This window comes from Festucalex cinctus, chromosome 18, assembly GCF_051991245.1.
Source record: "Festucalex cinctus isolate MCC-2025b chromosome 18, RoL_Fcin_1.0, whole genome shotgun sequence".
Lineage (NCBI taxonomy): Eukaryota > Metazoa > Chordata > Actinopteri > Syngnathiformes > Syngnathidae > Festucalex > Festucalex cinctus.
Window position 1 is genome coordinate 16,655,156 of NC_135428.1, and position 18,432 is coordinate 16,673,587.

At 42.7% G+C, this 18,432-nt stretch overlaps 3 protein-coding genes across 5 annotated transcripts in view; 1 reads left to right on the forward strand and 2 right to left on the reverse strand.

Annotated features, from left to right (window-relative positions):
- Positions 1-7,516, reverse strand: part of stard13a (StAR related lipid transfer domain containing 13a) — a 26,656-nt gene extending 19,140 nt beyond the window's left edge. The window contains exons 1-5 of one of the 2 annotated variants that reach the window (XM_077504566.1): positions 5,586-7,516; positions 4,568-4,712; positions 3,898-4,488; positions 3,649-3,777; positions 2,522-2,572 (exon numbers count right to left, since the gene is read on the reverse strand). The gene's annotated coding sequence lies outside the window, so the exon portion shown is untranslated. Of the gene's footprint in view, positions 1-2,521; positions 2,573-3,648; positions 3,778-3,897; positions 4,489-4,567; positions 5,515-5,585 lie in introns of those variants that run through there. The other variant, XM_077504567.1, reaches the window with a different exon arrangement.
- rfc3 (replication factor C (activator 1) 3) lies at positions 3,106-7,265 on the forward strand. The gene is made up of 9 exons (XM_077504570.1): positions 3,106-3,301; positions 3,667-3,804; positions 3,922-3,989; positions 4,163-4,260; positions 4,325-4,506; positions 4,591-4,727; positions 5,621-5,719; positions 6,051-6,120; positions 6,210-7,265. The coding sequence occupies exons 1-9, from the start codon at positions 3,215-3,217 to the stop codon at positions 6,399-6,401; spliced, it is 1,071 nt and encodes a 356-aa protein (XP_077360696.1). The 5' UTR covers positions 3,106-3,214; the 3' UTR covers positions 6,402-7,265.
- A 639-nt stretch (positions 7,517-8,155) lies between the features above and the next one.
- On the reverse strand, positions 8,156-18,431 carry kl (klotho). 2 transcript variants are annotated; one of them, XM_077504569.1, is made up of 13 exons: positions 16,811-18,431; positions 15,182-15,612; positions 14,042-14,121; positions 13,793-13,955; positions 12,938-13,043; positions 12,330-12,476; positions 12,026-12,261; positions 11,741-11,936; positions 10,476-10,654; positions 10,117-10,224; positions 9,934-10,039; positions 9,730-9,856; positions 8,156-8,688 (listed from the first exon to the last, which is right to left on the reverse strand). In XM_077504569.1, exons 1-13 carry the CDS (start codon positions 17,555-17,557, stop codon positions 8,357-8,359), a joined length of 2,958 nt encoding a protein of 985 aa, XP_077360695.1. In that variant the 5' UTR covers positions 17,558-18,431; the 3' UTR covers positions 8,156-8,356. The 2 variants fall into 2 exon arrangements, with proteins under 2 accessions (XP_077360695.1, XP_077360694.1); XM_077504568.1 differs by having other exon boundaries at positions 10,470-10,654.
- Position 18,432: the final 1 nt, after the last annotated feature.

Here is an 18,432-nt window from a genome sequence, read left to right on the forward strand (position 1 = left end):
AGTTAGCAAATGCTAACAGTTATGCAGCACCCTGTGTGGTCTCGGACACGATGACAAAATCTGCTCACGTGGACGCGCATATGTCGAGTGGAAAAATGACTGTTAATGACACATTTATGCAATTTATAATAATGCTATCACCGTAAAGCTCACGGCGTGAATAGTCAAGCTCATAGTCAAGGGGACTGTATTTAAGCTTTGTAATTTTTGTGTGTTTTTAACTTTTAAAGCTATTTTTGCTAGCTTGTTAGCTTAGTAGCTTTTAGTTTATTTACTTTTTGGTTCTGTAGTATTTTAGCTCTTTAGATTTTTAGCATTGCCGCTAGTTATCCTTTTGAGCTGATTTCCATGACAGTCTTGTATATTGGTGGATTGCTAACCTTTCGCTTGATAACCCCGTTTGCTTTGGTTGAGCCGTGTCACTTTGTAGCTTGGCCGCCTAGTAACCTTAAAGATGTATAGCCTAGTATTATAACGTTTCAGCCTGACAGAAAATATGACTGGTCTCTACAATTCATGATTGGTGTGCGTACGATATTGCATGCATGGGTGCCTCCTGTTACTGTCAGTGATAGCGTGTGTTGGAGAGGCACAGTGCGGGTAATGAGGCCCAGGAGGCCATCCGAAGTTCAGAGTTGTGAAATTGTGCGTGCGTGCGTGCGTGCTCGTACAGAATGTGTATATACGGTATGTGTAGTAGAAACTGTATATCATGACTTCTGGGTGGTTGTTGAGGCCTGACAGACTGACTGGCTGGGAATCCTATGAGACATTCCTAGAAATCCACTTTTATGCTAAAGACAGTATACATGTTTCTGGAGTAAACCAGCTCCCCACAATTTACAGTGAGAACACAAATGGACCTTGGACTGTTTGTTTTCTGAATATATATTGCTTGTCTGTACTATATGCAATGACAATAAATCAAATATTTTGCAATTTAATGTTGTTCATGTGTCTAGGACCTGCGATTGGCTGGCGACCAGTTCAGGATGTACCCAGCCTACTGCCCATTGCCCATTGCCAGCTGAGATAGGCTTCAGCACCCCCCACGACCTTTGTGAGGATTAAGCGGTTCAGATAATGGATGGATGGATGGATGGATGGATGGATGGATGGATGGATACGAGGATCAAATTTGGGAGCAATTGGACAAAATCTCTTGGAAAAAAAAAGTCCATCTTTGAAGAACCCCTGGTAATTGACCAAAAAACGGCTACTTTAAACTAAAATGTGAGATTTAGTTTTGTTTTTTTTTTGGTCATTTTCAAGCATGGATTCTTGGGGTGTTTTTTTTTTTTTACTACTCATGATAGACAATTAGACATGTTCTTACCAAATTTCGTTATCAAGTGAAACTTGTTTTGAGCGCTCAAGTTCTTTACCTTAAACCAAAATGTCAGACTTTGATGGCCATTTTGTGTCAGATTAAAATCTACTAGTTCACATTGACCTAAAACGAGTATGTGAAAACGTGCAGCTAAAATAACAGCTCCCCAGCCCACCAGACGCTGGCGTTGAGCGGAACACAATTAATTGAATTTTATGAGGTTTCCCGGTGTGGTGCGCGGTCGATTTAAGAGCAAGTTGAGGTTAGCACATCGACAAGCTCAGCATAAACGGGAGGAGGGGGAAAATGGGGAATAAACCTTTAAAAGGACGCGGTTTGGGCAGCTCGCCGTGGTTTTTAGTCTTTGCATGGATGCCAGGTTTAAATGACGAGGTAAACATGCTAACCATTATTTTTAATTAATTAACCGCTACGTGCATGTCACAGCGCCCCCTGCTGAAACTAAAAACTGGAAAACAAATCAAAGTCAGTCCCAACGTGAAATAGATTTCTTTTCCACAAGTGACTTTCTTCGCGCTTCTGACAATGGCCTTATAACCACCTCTCTTTTTGTAACCTTTCCAGAAGAACAACAAACAAACAAAAAAAAACTATGGATGACCGTGTCCTGGATGCTAAAAGGCAACAGTCCAAATTAACTGAGTGCTATTCATTTTGGGGCGCTCCACCCAATGGCACTGTGAGGCGGTTGTTCAGGAAATGAACACTCTGCTTTGTTTGGGCCAATCGGGGACTCCCAGAGGTTGATAACGTCACATAGACCCCCTTTGTGGACAAACACACACATAGTATAAATATAAACCCACCCCTCTTCTTGTCCCTCCTCATTTTCCAGAGTCGTCTTGTTGGTCAATTTGGGCCACAACAGCACAGATATTTCCTGTGTGCTGTACAGTGTACACATTCCTGCACACATGCTGCATGTGGCTACATGGGGGCTATTTTTACTCTCAGGGAAGGTGCAGGACAGGGCATGGCTTTTACTTGAAACACACATCTTGTGAGTCATCCTGAGATGATAACGTTGCAATATTAACAAGGTTCTCTGAAAGTCAACTTTCATACATCTAGTGAACCGACAAGCACAAGGCAAACGACTGCTGCCCCTTGTTTTGGAAATTATTGAAAATGAATGAGAACAAACAAACATACAAGTACCACTTTACTAACCTGTAGTAGCCTACAGTAGGTCCAACTGCCCATATATACGAGGCTTTTCTCCTATAAAGATAAAGAATATTTACTATTATAGTAAGACATTGTGGCTTTTTCTCCAGTTTGAATGTAAACACTACACCTTTGTATAGCAACATTAGAAAAATGTATTGAAATAACGCTTGAACAAAAATGTATCTAAAATAATATTTAATCTATAATACAGTAATCAATTTCCTCAATGAGCATTATGTGGGAAAATAAATATAGTGGTGTTAAAAACTATGTGCTGCTATTTAGTGGTACAAACAACCAAGACTCACTGCATGCTATCACATAGGCCTACTACAATTTAATACAACTACAGTAACTAAAGCAATATGTTGTAGGCCTACTGTTTTTATATGTTTAGAGTATATTATGTTCATTGTTTTGTTCAATTGAGAAAGACAAACAGGTAATTAAAATTAACAATTAAACTGGTGTCATGAATTAAAGATAAAACAACAACAATATTTAGTCCCTAAATAGAAAGAATTTGGTTAGAAATGTAGTGAAGTAAAAACAACTCTCGCGTTATTCGATTCACATTGACTCATCTGACTTTCCGTAGCTGAAGCGGAAGTCGCAGCGCGAACAACAAACCATTTCGCGGGAAGAGTTTTCAGCTCGCTGTCAAAGAAGCGCCGCTGCTAAAATCACGCGAAAATGAGTTTGTGGGTGGACAAGTACCGACCCACGTCGCTCGGCAAACTCGATTACCACAAAGAGCAAGCGACTCAACTCAAGAACCTGGTGAGAGTCGTGAAAAGATTGGCACAAGTTCAGGCCTGCCTTCGTTCGGTAGCTTAGCCTCTAAGCTAATTCCACACAGTTGGATACTTGTCGGTTGCGAACCCGTTTATTGTTGTCGAACAGCGCCTCCATTTTGTTTTTAATTCTAACAACCTAACGAAATGGAGCCGCATTGCCAGATAAAGACAAATTGATCGATGAAATTCATTACTTTCCCAGCCCTAGGTGAAATTAAGAGTATTTTTCACATGGATATGTAACAAGCACAAAAACAAATGTGTGATGTAGCAACCTGTACGTTAGTGGTGTTTTTTGTTGTTGTTGTTGACATAATGTTAAACACAAACCGTGTATGTGTTTTTCAGGTTCAATGTGGCGATTTCCCCCACTTGCTGGTGTATGGTCCTTCTGGCGCAGGCAAGAAGACTCGCATCATGTGTCTGCTGAGGGAGCTCTACGGTGCCGGGGTGGAGAAGCTTCGCATTGAACACCAGACCGTCGTGGTGAGAAGATCAGTCATTAATCAGTTACTTTTTAAAATCCATAATGGATTATTTGTGTCTGTCCCAGAAAGAAATTCAACAAAGCAAGCTCACCCTTGTGGTTGTCCTTGTTTGTAGGCTCCCTCCAAGAAGAAGATTGAGATCAACACCATAGCCAGCAACTACCACTTGGAGGTCAACCCCAGGTAAATCTATTACTTTGACAGCAACTCACAAAAGTGAGGACACCCATAAGTGAAAATGTTGAAATTGGGGAGATTTCTCCAGTTTCAGGTGTTTTCTTCCTTTTTGATTGCTGATCTTTGTCCTATACTATAAAGAGTATTCCCACCAGCCTGACACGTTGATTGTTATTCAGTGATGCTGGCAACCAGGACCGCGTGGTGATCCAGGAGCTGATCAAGACCATGGCCCAGTCTCAGCAGATCCAGTCCAGCACGCAGCGAGAGTTCAAAGGTGGGGCTCGAACACGTCACTCAACTCCAGAAACGCCTTTGACACAATCCCGTTTGCTGGCCAGTGGTGCTGCTCACCGAGGTGGATCGCCTGACGAAAGACGCCCAGCACGCTTTGCGGCGCACCATGGAGAAGTACATGGCCACCTGCCGCCTGGTGCTCTGCTCCACGTCCACCTCCAAGGTCATCGGGCCCATACGCAGCCGCTGCCTCGCCATCCGCGTTCCCCTGCCCAGCACGGAGGAGGTAACAATATGGAAGATTGTCTGTGTTCGATGCTGAGGACTTTCCGCCCCCCGTCTCTTACGTGTTTTTCGCCTCGTACCTCAGGTGTGTCACGTCCTCACGTCGGTATGCAAGAAAGAGGGTCTCCTCCTCCCGCTCGAGCTGGCCAAGCGGATTAGCGACAAGTCAGGGCGCAACCTCCGAAAAGCTCTGCTGATGTGCGAGGCCTGCAGGGTGCAGCAGTGAGTCGCACAAATGGTTGACCGTTGGTGACATGCGTGTTATTCGTCTGCAACTTGCCTGCTACTTTCCGATTACTTTTTATGACAATTATGCGTCTTTTTTTCCTTGACGCGTGTCTACGACTTGTCTAACACTAAAGTGTTCCTTCGTTTATCGCGGGTTCATCTTTCGTGGTCTCGCTGTTTCACAGATTTTTTTCAACGTTCTTTTTTTGTTTTTTTATCTCTCGAACCCTACGTCCGACCGGGGACATACGGGCATCCGTGGATTCGCCTCGACGAGACCTTTCCAATTGTGTCTGTCCCGTCGTGCCACGGCATTGCATTACGGAGACAGAAAATATTTACTGTGCTGTATAACAACTAAATTAAACACACATACTTTTAATGGAAAAAAAAAAAAAAAAAAAAAAAGACTGTAAAAGGGAAAAAAAAAGATGAAAAAGCATTCAAAGTAAACTAAAAATCATACCAAAAATATATACTGCAATAAATTTTAAAAAAAACTTTTAAATGGAAAAAATTACTGTAAATAAAAAAAAATATGAATGAAAAAGCATTCATAATAAACTAAAAAAATCATATTAAAACAGATTTAAAAAAATGCTGTAATAAATAATAAAAAAAACTTATAATGAAAAAAATGAATGTAAATGAAAAAAAAACCTGATGAATGAAATGCATTTATAATAAAGCAAAAATCATACCAAAACAAAATAACATTTATAATGAATGAAAAAAAATATATAATTAACAAGATTTTTTTTTTTTTTTTTTAGCGCAGATTTCCATTATTGCGGGTAGATTTTAGAATGTAACACCCACAATAGACGAGGGAAAGCTATATTGAGAACTGACCCGTTGGTTGCCGTGACAACGGCCTCCTCCTACAGGTACCCCTTCTCGCCGGACCAGGATGTCACAGAACCCGACTGGGAAGTGTTTCTCCGAGAAACGGCCAACGTCATCGTGAGCCAGCAGACCCCGCAGAGGTAGGAGGGGGCCACAGGTGGCGGACATTTTCTTTAGACACACAAGCATGTTGCCGCCGATGGTCTTTACTATTCAAACTAGCCTGCTAGCTTTACATAACCCATCACGTCAAGGCAAGAGATGATATGGTACACCTCAGTTACTTTACCTGGTTAAATTAGAGCAAATCTTGGTTTGTATTGTAATGAAATACTCTCCACTGCTGTATTGGTCTACTAAATTGCAGTGAACTAGATTTGGCCACCAGGGGGCAGCAGAATCACAAATCTTTGTTAAAAGTAATATTACTGTCAACAATTCAAAGTTCAACACTCATCCCGTTTGGGCCAGATTGATGGAGGTCCGAGGTCGTTTGTACGAGCTGTTGACTCACTGCATCCCTGCTGACATCATCATGAAGGCAAGTACGACACAAACGTGCAAAAAACAAAAAAAAAAGTTTGTGAAATCTGTTTCTCTATTACTCACTTTTTTTTTTGTTCTTCACAGGGTTTGGTGCGGGAGCTTCTCAACAACTGCGACGGGCACCTGAAGCCGGAGGTGACGCACATTGCGGCATACTACGAGCACCGGTTGCAGCTTGGCAACAAAGCCATCTATCACCTAGAAGCCTTCACCGCCAAGTTCATGGCCATCTACAAGAAGTTCATGGAGGACGGACTGGACGGCATGATGTTCTGATTCTGATAGTGGACACTAACATTCAAAGTACTTGATGATATTGTCACTGTTTGGACGTTTATTTACTTGACACAGTTATACCACATCTACAGTATGCAAGACTATGCTAATCACACTTCCTCCTGCAGTCTGTTCTGTGTTTGGGTGCGTACATCCTTATGTTGTTTGTTGGAATTTAACTTTGAGGTGCAGTAAAAACAAAAAAATGTTTTATTCTTGAAAATATTTTTTTGCTTGACAAAATTCTAATTTTTCCATTTTTCCTGTAATTAAAAAAAAAAAAAATCCTGAAAAATGTCATCGCGTTGTAAAATTACTGGTTTTCATGGGGTGAACATACCTTTTTTTTTTTTTTTTTACTCATTCACTGCCAATGACGACTATAGACGTCAAAATCCAAGCAAACAGCCAGTGCAAATTTTGACAAGAAATTTGAATTTAGTTTTAGTTATTCATTGTTTTCATTCATAGTTATTAATCATTGTGGTTATGAATAACAACGATGACAACAATCTCATTGCTAAGTGCTACCATCATGCGTAGAACGGATTCCTGTTACCCTACAACACGGGCGTTGACGTTCTTGTGATCGGTCTTGGTCTTACTGAGACCACATACTGGGTCTAGGCCTGACTGAGTTATGACTAAGGCTTTAATTAAATTTAGTCAGAAGACTATAACTAAAACTAAATTATTTTTTTTATATATTAAAATTTTAATTTTAAATTTTCTTTTGCTTTTTTTCAAAATTAACACTGGCTGTTTGCTTGGATTTTGACGTCTATAGCTGTCATTGGCAGTGAATGAGTTAAATATTACTAAATATTTTCTTGAAAAGGGTTTTTCAATAAAATATAAAATACAGATTGTTTTCTCAAGATAGTAATATATCTTGGTGGTTTGAAATCAAAACTTTTTGAGTCCTGTTAAGTAGGAATGTATTGATACAGTACATTGAAAATGTATGTTAAAAAGAAAAAAGAATCGATCGCAAAGTCATTTTAACCATAGCAGCACCTACATCTTGAAAAATACATATTTAGACAGCTACAAGTTTTGATTGCATGAAATTTTCCACGACGGAAAAGCTTTTTTTTTTCTTTTTTTTTTTTTTTTGCATTAGTTTCAAATGGCTTACCTTACGACAATTCTGCGTCAAAGCCAAAGGTAGTATTCTGGTTATTGTGAATCTTGCTGCTCGAATCCTTGACATAGCTACAACATGCTATCTGATTCAATCCACACGACTACGAACGTCTTAGTTGCCTTCTTCTACTTCCTTTTAACGGTTATCAAATACTTTTGGTGAATTAGCGCCCCCTTCTTTAGCATTGATATCTATGGCGATGAGAAGGCCACCTGTGGTAATGCATTACTTCTTCTTCTTTCTTTTTGCGGTTCTTTTGATACATTACCGCCACCTTATTAAAACTAAATGATATTTTTAAATCAAATTTAAATCAGAATGAATCCATCCATCCATTTTCTGAACCGCTTACTCCTTACAAGGGTCGCGGGGGGAGCCTATCCCAGCTGGCGATGGTCATTAAGCAGGGTACAGCCTGAACTGGTTGCCAGCCAAGCGCAGTAAATCGGAATTGGGAACTGAAAATCAAATCGAAGCTTGAATGCATCGTTACATCCCTACTGTTAAGTGGTACAAATCAGTCATCATTACAGTAGCCTACTGTACGGTATCTTTCAGGTCTAGTGCATGTAATATTTTTGTCACACCAACGTAGGGTACCAAAAAGTGGTACAGAAGTGTTATTTTAATACCCCAGAGAAAAGAAGAAAGGCTATTAAAAAAAATAACATGGTGGAAACAGGAAGCATTACACTGACAAGTGCATTAAAAGGAGATTACTGCAATAAACATTTGCTAGCAATAAGTTACAAAGAAAACAAATTCAAGTGCTTCTAGGAGCTTCTAAATGCAAATGGAATGTCAATCATCAGTACGCATATTTACTTCTCCTGGAGTAGTAGACAACAAGGCCCAGCGTGATCAGCACGGCCGAGCCCACCAGCGTCAGGAAGCCCACCACGGGCCGTTTGACCAGAGCCTGACAGCCGGCACAGGGCCGGGCGGCGTAGGGGCACCGCCGGGCGGGCGCCCCCTGCTCGGGGAAGCCGTTGTGGCGGATGATGTTGCGGTAGTTGGCCAGCGATGCTTTCACCACCGCCTCCTCGTGCACGTGGCCGTACAGGCCGAATTCCGGGTCGCGCTGGTCGCTCAGGGCGTACGCAAAGTAGCCCTTCAGATTCACGCCGTCCAAGGTAAACGCTGTCAGCAAAGTTATTCCACATTAGTCGGCAAATATTTGGAACAATTGCTGAAGGTCTCACAAAGACTGTTAAGCTGCCATGTTAATATCAAAACAACATATTTTATATTGAACCCCACAATTTAACATTTAGGTGTTATATTTTTACTCGGGCTGTCAAAGATAAAGCGTTAATAGATTAATTAATCACAGAAAAAAAGTTAAATTAATCACATATCAACGCAGATTAATCGCACTATTTTTTTGGACCGCACTTGAGCCTTGAACGTAACGGCGGATGGTTACATTGAAGGCTGCGCAGGTCAGTGATGAGGTCAATGCACGGCATTTCCTACGCCTGTTGTTCCAAAATGAGCGGGGTGACTCCAGTTGGTGTGCTCGGTGGTAAATTTCGCTTTCAAAAACACCCCGACGGGACTTTAGATAAAACAAAAGTAATTTGCATTTAATTAATTAATAATTGCTGAATTGCACCCAGTTGATTTGATGCTGTTACGTTTTGAGCAATACACGCATGCATGCAATTGCGTACATGCATTTAATTAATGTTTGCAAATGACATTCGGATAATAAAATGCATTAATGTCAAAATATTACGGTATTTTGTATTTATTTTATGTTGCGCAAATACGCGAGTAATTTAGCTGATTAATCGTGATCAATCAAAATTTAAAAGTGTGATTAATCAGATTAAAAAATTTTAATTGTTTGACAGCACTAATTTTTACACATAACCCAATTTATCCACAAAAACAAAAAATGAAAAAAAAAATTGCTGGCATGAGTCCTAACAAAAAATGGGGTCATTTGTGTGTCTCTTTTTTTTTTTACTTTATACTATACTTTGCCATATAAACACTTAATTTTGCCGTTCAAAACTAAATTTTCTGGCTGTCTGGAGAAATTGAAGATAAACTAGCAAGTCACAAGCTCAGGTCGAGTGCGGTTGACCAGAGTTCAATGACTTTGACGTCGCATGTTTGTGTTTGACGGCCAGTGACCTCATGTCCGTGTAATCATTAGACAGTCGCCAACGTCACCTTTGAGTGCCTCGTTGATATAGTTGTACACGTAGAAGACCCTCAGGCTATCCTTGAAGCGGGCCGGGTCCTCCTGCACGCCGTTGGCCATCACGTAAACGGGCACGTGTGGGTAATGCTCCTTCACCTGCAAATTCATTCAGCATGAAGCCTGATTCCAAAATGCAAAATCCCAAAATTGTAATCAAATAGCGTCCGCCTCACCCAGTTGAGCGCCTTCCTCAGGCCCCAAGGTACCACGGGACGGGGCGACATGATCCACGTGGTGTCGATCATGTGCTGGACCTCCAGCTTGTAGTTGTACATGTACCTGCGAACACGCCACAAAGTCAGCAGGTGGTGAGCGTTAGCATGCTAGCTACATGGCGGCGGCGTGCGCGTTCTTACGGGTCCTCCTTGGCCTGCGTCACCAGTTCGGTGCTAAAGTGGCTGATGGCAAAAAAGTCGTACGTGCCCTTCACCAGCTGCCGATCCTCCTCGTTGAACACCGGAAGTCTGCAATGCAACCAAGCATAATGACCAAAACTAGCGTTTGTCTTGTTTACAATCCATGAGATTTTCTTCAAAGTAGTCCTGGAGTATTAAAAAACAAAACAAACAAAAAACTCTTCATGACAGACATGTCTACCAAATTTCACATTGCCAAAGTGAAACTGGCGAGAAGGGGTTGAGTTTTCTTAAAATAAAACAACAACAAAAAGAACAGCAGTGTCAGCAGTGAAGTTTGATTTGCACTAAACGTGTACTCAAGAGAGTTGAGCTGTCGCAGCCAGCTTCTCATTCCCAGAGGATAATCTCCACTGCCAAAGATCGGCTCGGCGAACCATCCCACCCGGAAGTCCAGAACCCTCTTGGCCGGTTCCACGTCCTCGCGGCTGAACGAGAAGGCCGGTTCCACCCAGTCCATGTGCAGGGCCAGAGACACCTGAAAAACAACACGAGTGTGGAGACTGGAACGTGTCAGGCCGAGATAGGCCTGAATAGGCACTCTAAAAGCAGTTTGGTAAAAACTAACCTAAATTGGGTCAAAAAGGAACCAACTCAATGTTTTGAGTTATAAAAATAACTAAAGTGGGTCAAAAAGGGACCAACTCAATGTTTTGAGCAATAAAAATCAGGGACCAGCTTACTTTTCGAGTTATATAAAAAACCCAAATTGGGTCAAAAAGGGAAAAAACTCAACGTTTTGAGTTATAATAATAACCCGAATTGAGTCAAAAAGGGACCAACGCAACGTTTTGAGTTATAAAAATAACCTGAATTGGGTCAAAAAGGGACCAACTCAATGTTTTGATTGGTAAAAATAAAGGACCAGTTTACTTTTTCCGTTGTAAAAAATAACCCAAATTGGGTCACAAAGGGACCAACTAAATGTTTTGAGTTATAAAAATAAGTGACCAGCTTACTTTTTGAGTTACAAAAGTAACCCAAATTGGGTCCAAAAGTGACTAACTCAACATTTTGAGTTTTAATAACCCAAATTGGGTCAAACAGGGACCAACTCAACTTTTTGGGTTATTCAATGAATCCAAAAAGTTGGGTCAAACGAATAATCCACAAAACAACCCAAAAATTGTTGTTTTGAGGGTTATTAATTTAACTTTAATCTAGGTTTTGGATTAATTAAATAATTCCAAAAAAATTGGGTCAGCTCATTTTTTGACCAAATTCAGTTGGGTTATTCAATGACCCAAAAAGTTGGGTCCAATGAATAACCCACAACACAAGAATTGGGTTGCTTTGTGGGTTATTAATTTAATTTTACCCAAGGTTTTGGATTAAATAACTCAAAAAGTTAATTTCCGACCAAATTCAATTGGGTTAGTCAATGAACCCAAAATGTTGGGTCAAACGAAAAAAACAAAAACAGCACAAAACTACACAAAGAATTTGGTTGCTTCGTGGATTATTAATTTCATTTGTTTAATAACTCAAAAAAAGTTATGTCAGTCCATTTTTGACCCAATTTGGTTTATTTTTGACCCAATCGTTTTTCGAGCGGGGCACTGACCTGACCGCCCTGAGCGGCCCTGAACTCTCGGTCGTAGGCGCGCCAGGCGAGCGCGTGGGCTCGCAGCATCTGATGAGCTTCCTGGTAGAGCACCATCTCGTCGTTGGGCTCGTTGAGCGTGATCCACATCTTCACGTGCTCGCCCAGCTCGCGGAAGCACAGCCGCGCGTAGTCGGCGAAAAATTCCGGAGTCTCCCTGAACGCAACGCAGTACGCTACAATCAACCAACATCCTCACTTATGTGAAGTCATGCGCCGAAATGTCGGCAACGGGACGTCAGCTACCTGTTGAGCCAGCAGTTGGCGCCGTCGAGCGGCGGCGGCAGACTGCTGCGCGGGCGCGTGTGGTGCCACAGGGTGACCACGGGTGTGACGTTGGCGCGCAGCAGCTGGCGGCTGAAGCAGCGGTAGTAAGCCAGCAGGCTGGCGTTGGGCCGTGCCACGTCGCCCGCCGGGACCAGCGCAGACCAGTTGAGCGAGAAGTGGAAGTGGCTCACGCCCACCGCCTGGATTTCATCCACCTGGCACAACAAACATTTGTCAGAACTCGAGCGGATTGGTTCCAAACGCTTTACGGTTTGCGAGTCACCTGCTGTCGGATGCTAACGTAGTCGGCGCAGTGCGCGTGGCGGTGTGTAGGTGGCGCTACGAGACCCTCCAGTCGGGTCAGCTCACCGCTGTCCATGTTCCAAACGTACACGTTGGGGTCCGCAAACTGACTGGGAGAGCTTTCCACCTCGCCCACAAACACAGCGTGTAAATTTTGTAATGAGACACTTTAGCAAAAAAAAAAAACGGCAAATTTTGCAGTAAAAGTTGTGTATTGTTGTCGTAAAAATTGCAGGGGATGGGAACGGAGCCCTGCAAGCCACAAGATGGCGGCTAAACACTTTTTCTACTTAGACGTGGCTCAAATGAAGCTCCTCCCCTTGCACCAAGATGGCGGCAAAAGCACTACTTTTATATTACATAGGGCTTTGTTTAACTTTGAATAGGCACAAACTACTTTGACAGAAAACAGTACATTTTGTAATGAAATGCTATAATTTGTAGAAAAACATATTTTCATAAAACAGTATGTTTTTTTTATCTTAAAAACATATTTTGGTGTCTTGCCAAATAAAACCAAGAATATTTCATGTTCAACATTGATTCCGCAAACGAGTTTGTGGACGAAGTTTCACGTTCGCAACTGACCTGGATGGAATTGGCGGAGACCCCCCAAGCGAAGTCACACGGGAAAACGCCTTGAGCAGGACGGTTCTCCGGAAGCTCCGGAAAACCGTTTTTCCGGATCACGTTCCTATTGGCAACGACCAACATCAGTGCTAATGCTAACGACGACACAACAAATGTCACAAACGCAACACATTGAGTAATGAGACAAGTACGAGCAATATGGTAAGCGTAACGAGTACTAAAAGGAAAGTAAGATTAATAGCATAATACTAAAACATGAGAGTAAAGTAAAAATATGAAGAGTAAATTTATTTTATGGTATAATTGCTAAAGTGATTGAGTCCTAGCTAAAGTAATACAGCTTGAGTTAAGTGATAAAGTAATTACAGTAAGACTTTAATGTAAAATAAATAGCATCAAGTAATAGAGTAATGTGTAAAATGTGATAAAGTAGTACCATGGTTAAAGTTAAGGAAGAATACTTTGATAGCGTAATAGCTTAGCATTCAGCTAAGCATTCAGCTTTCAGCATTCCCACGCAATTTCTGCAGAAATTGCATTTAGTCGAGTTATAGTTACTCATTACTTGTTTAAAAAAGTAACTGAGTTAGTAACTGAAACTTCATTTAAAAAAGTAACTCATTACCAGGCAAAGTAACTATTTTCGCTACTTTTAAAGAAATGTTTTATAGCAAAATATTCCACGTTTGAGATGATAGCATACAAAGTCACTGAAGAAGAGCGAAAAAGGTGAATCATGAACTCGATGTGAATGTTTGATGAGATGTCGTGCTGACTGACTAAAGGTAACGACAACAACTTCCTCTTTACTGACTGGGCACATGGCGTGTCAAAGGTCACGCGGTCGCTTACTTGTAGAAGACGGCAGAGGTCTTGGGCTCCCGCTTCATGTCGGGCGTGTTGAAGTCGACGTAGTAAAGCCCCCGCCTGATGCCGTACTCGCGGTGCCACTCGAAGGCGTCCGTCAGCGACCAGGCCGTGTAGCCCAGCAGCCTCACGCCGTCCACGGCGATGGCTGAGCGCAAGCCGCCACATAACGTGATCACTCAGCGACACATGCAAGGCGTCGTCGCGTGCGCTGGCCGATCGCTCGCCACTCACATTTGAGAGCTTCCGCGATGAAGCGCTTCAAGTAGTACATGTGCTTGGGGTCCTGCGTCTTTGTGCTGCTCGACACGAACCTTGCGAGGAAACACGCATGCAACGACTTCAATGTTACTCGATTACTTTGCTATTACTCTCTTTTAAACAATTGCTCTAATATATCACTTTTATCAATACTGTTCTACAATTATTTTTTTTACAGGTAATGGATGGAGGGATGGATGGATAAATTACTTACTATTATTATATTTTAGTATTATTAGAGTATTAATAATAATAATAATAATAATAATAATAATAATAATAAATTATTGCTCTATCACTTCAAATTTTGCCAAAGTCTGTTACTCTATTTATTTTTTTTATTTATTAACAAATTAAGAGTTACAGGCTTACTTCAACTACTCTGTGAGTGAAAGCATGTTTACTAGAATCCCAAAGAAGGAAAAAGAAAGAAGGAAGAAGGAGGAGGAAGGAAGAAAAAAGAAGGAAGAAAAAAGAAGGAAGAAAGAAGAAGGAAGAAAGAAGAAGAAAGAAGAAGAAGAAAGAAGAAGGAAGAAAAAGAAGAAGAAGAAGAAGGAAGAAAGAAAGAAGAAGAAGGAAGAAAGAAGAAGAAAACGAAGAAGAAGAAGAAAAGAAGGAAGAAGAAGAAAGAAGAAAGAAGAAGAAGGAAGAAAGAAGAAGAAGGAAGAAAGAAGAAGAAAACGAAGAAGAAGAAGAAAAGAAGGAAGAAGGAAGAAGGAAGAAGAAGAAGAAAATGAAGAAGAAGAAGAAAAGAAGAAAGAAGAAGGAAGGAAGAAGAAGAAGAAAACGAAGAAGAAAGAAGAAGAAGAAAGAAGAAGAAGAAGAAGAAGAAAAGAAGGAAGAAAGAAGAAGGAAGAAAAAAGAAGAAAGAAAAAGAAGGAAGAAAGAAGAAGGAAGAAGAAAGAAGAAAGAAAGAAAGAAGAAGAAGAAGAAAGAAGAAAGAAGAAGAAAGAAGAAGAAGAAGAAGAAGAAAGAAGAAAGAAGAAGAAAGAAGAAAACAAAGAAGAAGAAGAAAGAAGAAAGAAGAAGAAAGAAAAAGAAGGAAGAAAGAAGAAGGAAGAAGAAAAAAGAAGAAAGAAGAAGAAGAAGAAATAAGAAAGAAGAAGCGGTTACCATCCGCTCTGGACCACGAAGATGTCGGGCCGGTCGTACTCGGCGCTGACCCAGTATAGGAGCATACGCAGGTCCAAGTCCTCTTGCTGGCCGAACTTGAGGCTGTCGTTGATGAGCTGGAAGCTGAGGGTGGCGCCGTGAGACAGCGCGAAGAAGTCGGCCGCGCCCCGGAGGTGCCGGCGCTCCTCGGCGTCGAAGGCCGGCAGCCGGGCGCCCAGGCGGGCCCTCATGCAGGCCGGGTAGTCGCCGTCGCCGAACAGCGGGCCGGCGAACCAGCCCAGCACGTGCTCCAGCGAGCACTGGCACTCGCGCAGGCTCTCCACGCGTGTCCGGCTCGGTCGCACCCAGTGGGACGCCAGCGCCATCGACACGCGCCCGCCTTGCCGCCGCCGGTAGTCGCGGTCGTACGTGTGCCAGGCGGCCGCGTGAGCCTGCGACGCGCAAAATCAATACACGACAGCAACAACCATTTCAAACCCGAGTACAGTATTATTGACGAGTGGAACCTATGTTATTCGATGATGACATTGGCGTTTCAAATCAGGTTTAAAGAAAAAGATAAATTAGGGTTTCAAGTCTAGTTTACCATTTCAAGATGGGTATCAAGAGGTTAAAGATTAGGGTTTCAAGCCTGGATTTTAGTTTCGAATTGGGGTATTAAAACTGGGTTAGGGTTTCAAAGTTGTAAATTAAGGTTTCAAAGCTGGGTTATGTTTTAAAATGAGGCTTTCAAAGTCTGGATAAAGGTTTCAAACCTATGGTAAGGTTTAAGATTAGGGTTTCAAACCTGGGTTATAGTTTCAAACTGGGGTATTAACTCTTGTTTAGGATTTCAAAGCTGTAAATTAAGGTTTCAAATTAGGGTTTCAAGCCTAAATTTGGGTTTCAAAAGATAGTTTAGGATTTCTAATTAACGTTTCAAACCTGGGTTATAGTTTCAAACTGGGGTATTAAATCTGGTTTAGTGTTTCAAAGCTGTAAGTTACGGTTTCAAATTAGGATTTCAAGCCTAAATTTGGGTTTCAAATGATAGGTTAGGATTTCTAATTAGCCTGTGTTGTGTTTGAGGCTTTCAAAATCTGGATAAAGGTTTCAAACCTAGGATAAGGTTTAACATTAGGGATTCAAGTCTTTGTTGGGGTTTCAAAATAGGGTCAGGGTTTCAAAGTAGGGCTTCAAAGTATGGTAAAGGTTTCAATGTAGGGTTAGAGTTTGAAGCAGGGTTTCAGATTAGGACTTCAAATTAAGATTTAAAATTAGGTTTAGCATTTAAAAGTAGAGTTGTCAGACTGTGTTAAGGGTTTCTAATTAGGGATTCAAGACTTGTTAAGGTTTCAAGATTGAGTTACGGTTTCAAGACAGTTTTGGGGTTGTGGTTTCAAACAGGGTTTCATGTTTTAAAATGAGGGTTTCAAGTCTGCATAGGGTCTCAATTTAGGGTTTAAAAAGTAAGATATAGTTTCAAATTAAGGTTTTCAAATATGCATTAGGGTTTCAAGATTATTTACATTTGGATTTCGGGTTTGAAGCTTACATGTTAAGGTTTCAACACAAGGCTATAGTTTCAAGAGTATGGGTTAATTAGGACTTCAAGAAAGGTTAAGGTGTAAAATTAAAGTTTCGTCTGACCTTGAGGAGCACGTGCCCCACCCTGAAGGGCAGGTCGGGGTCGCCCTTGACGCCCGGGGCGACCACCCCGGTGCCGTATCCGTGCCAGGCCACCACGAACGGGTTGTCGATGGTTATCCACCATCGCACGTGGTCGCCGAACGCCCGGAAGCAGAAGTCGGCGTAGTCCCGGAACACCTCCACCATGTCCGGGCTGCTCCAGCCGCCCAGACGCCGCTGCAGCGCGTCGGGCAGATCCCAGTGGTACAGCGTCACCACCGGCTCCACGCCGGCCTCCTTGAGGCGGGCCAGCAGGCCGCGGTAGTAGCGCACCCCCGCTTCGTTGAGGCTCCCGCGGGTGCCATTGGGGAAGATGCGCGGCCAAGACAGCGATAAGCGGTAGTGGCTGACGCCCAACTGGCGGATGGCGCGCACGTCGCCCGCCGTGTTGTGGTAGCTGTCGCTGCCCACGTCGCCCGTCGCCACGCGGCTGCCGCCCCGCGTGAACGTGTCCCAGATGGACGGTCCCTTGCCGTCCTTGTCGAACGCGCCCTCCACCTGGTAGGCGGCCGTGCCCACCGCCCACATGAAGCCCGGCGGGAAGGTGCCGTGCAGGAAGGCCTTGTCGCCTGGGTAGGGCAGCCGGTTGAAGCGCGCCCACGTCCGCAGGCCCGCGCCCGGCTCGGCGGAGGCGCTGGCGGCGAGCCAGGCGGCGAGCAGCGCCCAGCGGAAGGCGGTGACTCTCGGGGACGAGCTGCGGTGCGCCATGCCCGGGGACGCTTTGACGTTTGAGTCGGAGGAGGAGGTCGCTTGAGTCGGGGGCCCCGCTCGGTCGGTCAATCATTTGCAGAGCAGCTGACGGGGACGGAAAATGTCCAGCGGCGCAAGAAGTGCCAGGTGAAGCTTTTTGTTGTTATTATTACAGAATTATTCTAATGTTTGGTGTGACACAGGTGGCGAGAGAGTCATTATAAGCACATTTACATTGAAGGTGGGGGTCGCTCCAGGTATCAGTCAACCATAAGCAAATTTACAGCTTTGCCATTTATGGCTGATTGGTGGCAAGTGGGGGGCAAACATCTGCGACGCCATGGTCACTTCCAACGTCCTTGTCGCCTGGCGTCCGGTTGCCAAGTAACGACAGCCTCTTCCTGGCCATAAAACATTCAGTTGCCCAATGGCAATAAATGACCATTAGCAATTTATTACCGCTTAGCACACAGCCCGAACGGTTGATGAGAAAAGAGATTGTCAAGACAACAACAACATACAATTTCCAGAAACATCAAAGATGTCACATTGGTTCAATGCGTTTTGGGGGCCTCAACTAGATCTTGGCGCAGGTCATCAACAACCTCAGAGCAGGTTAAAATTTATTTTTTTTACACTTGAATTTAAAGTCGCTGTCAAAATAAAAGCAAGGAAATGAAAATGTGCTCATTGCTGAAAGCCTTTTCGACACTTGATTATTTTTTTTTGCTAACTTTTTCATTAGATCAAGATTTGATTGGTGAGAATTCAAAAATAAGCCTAGTTTAACAAAATCAATAACCAAATTATCAAAGTAGCATGTATGTTTTCCACGCAACTCTATCACAAAGTAAAATAATACTAAAATGATCTTTTGTACATTTTTTTTAATC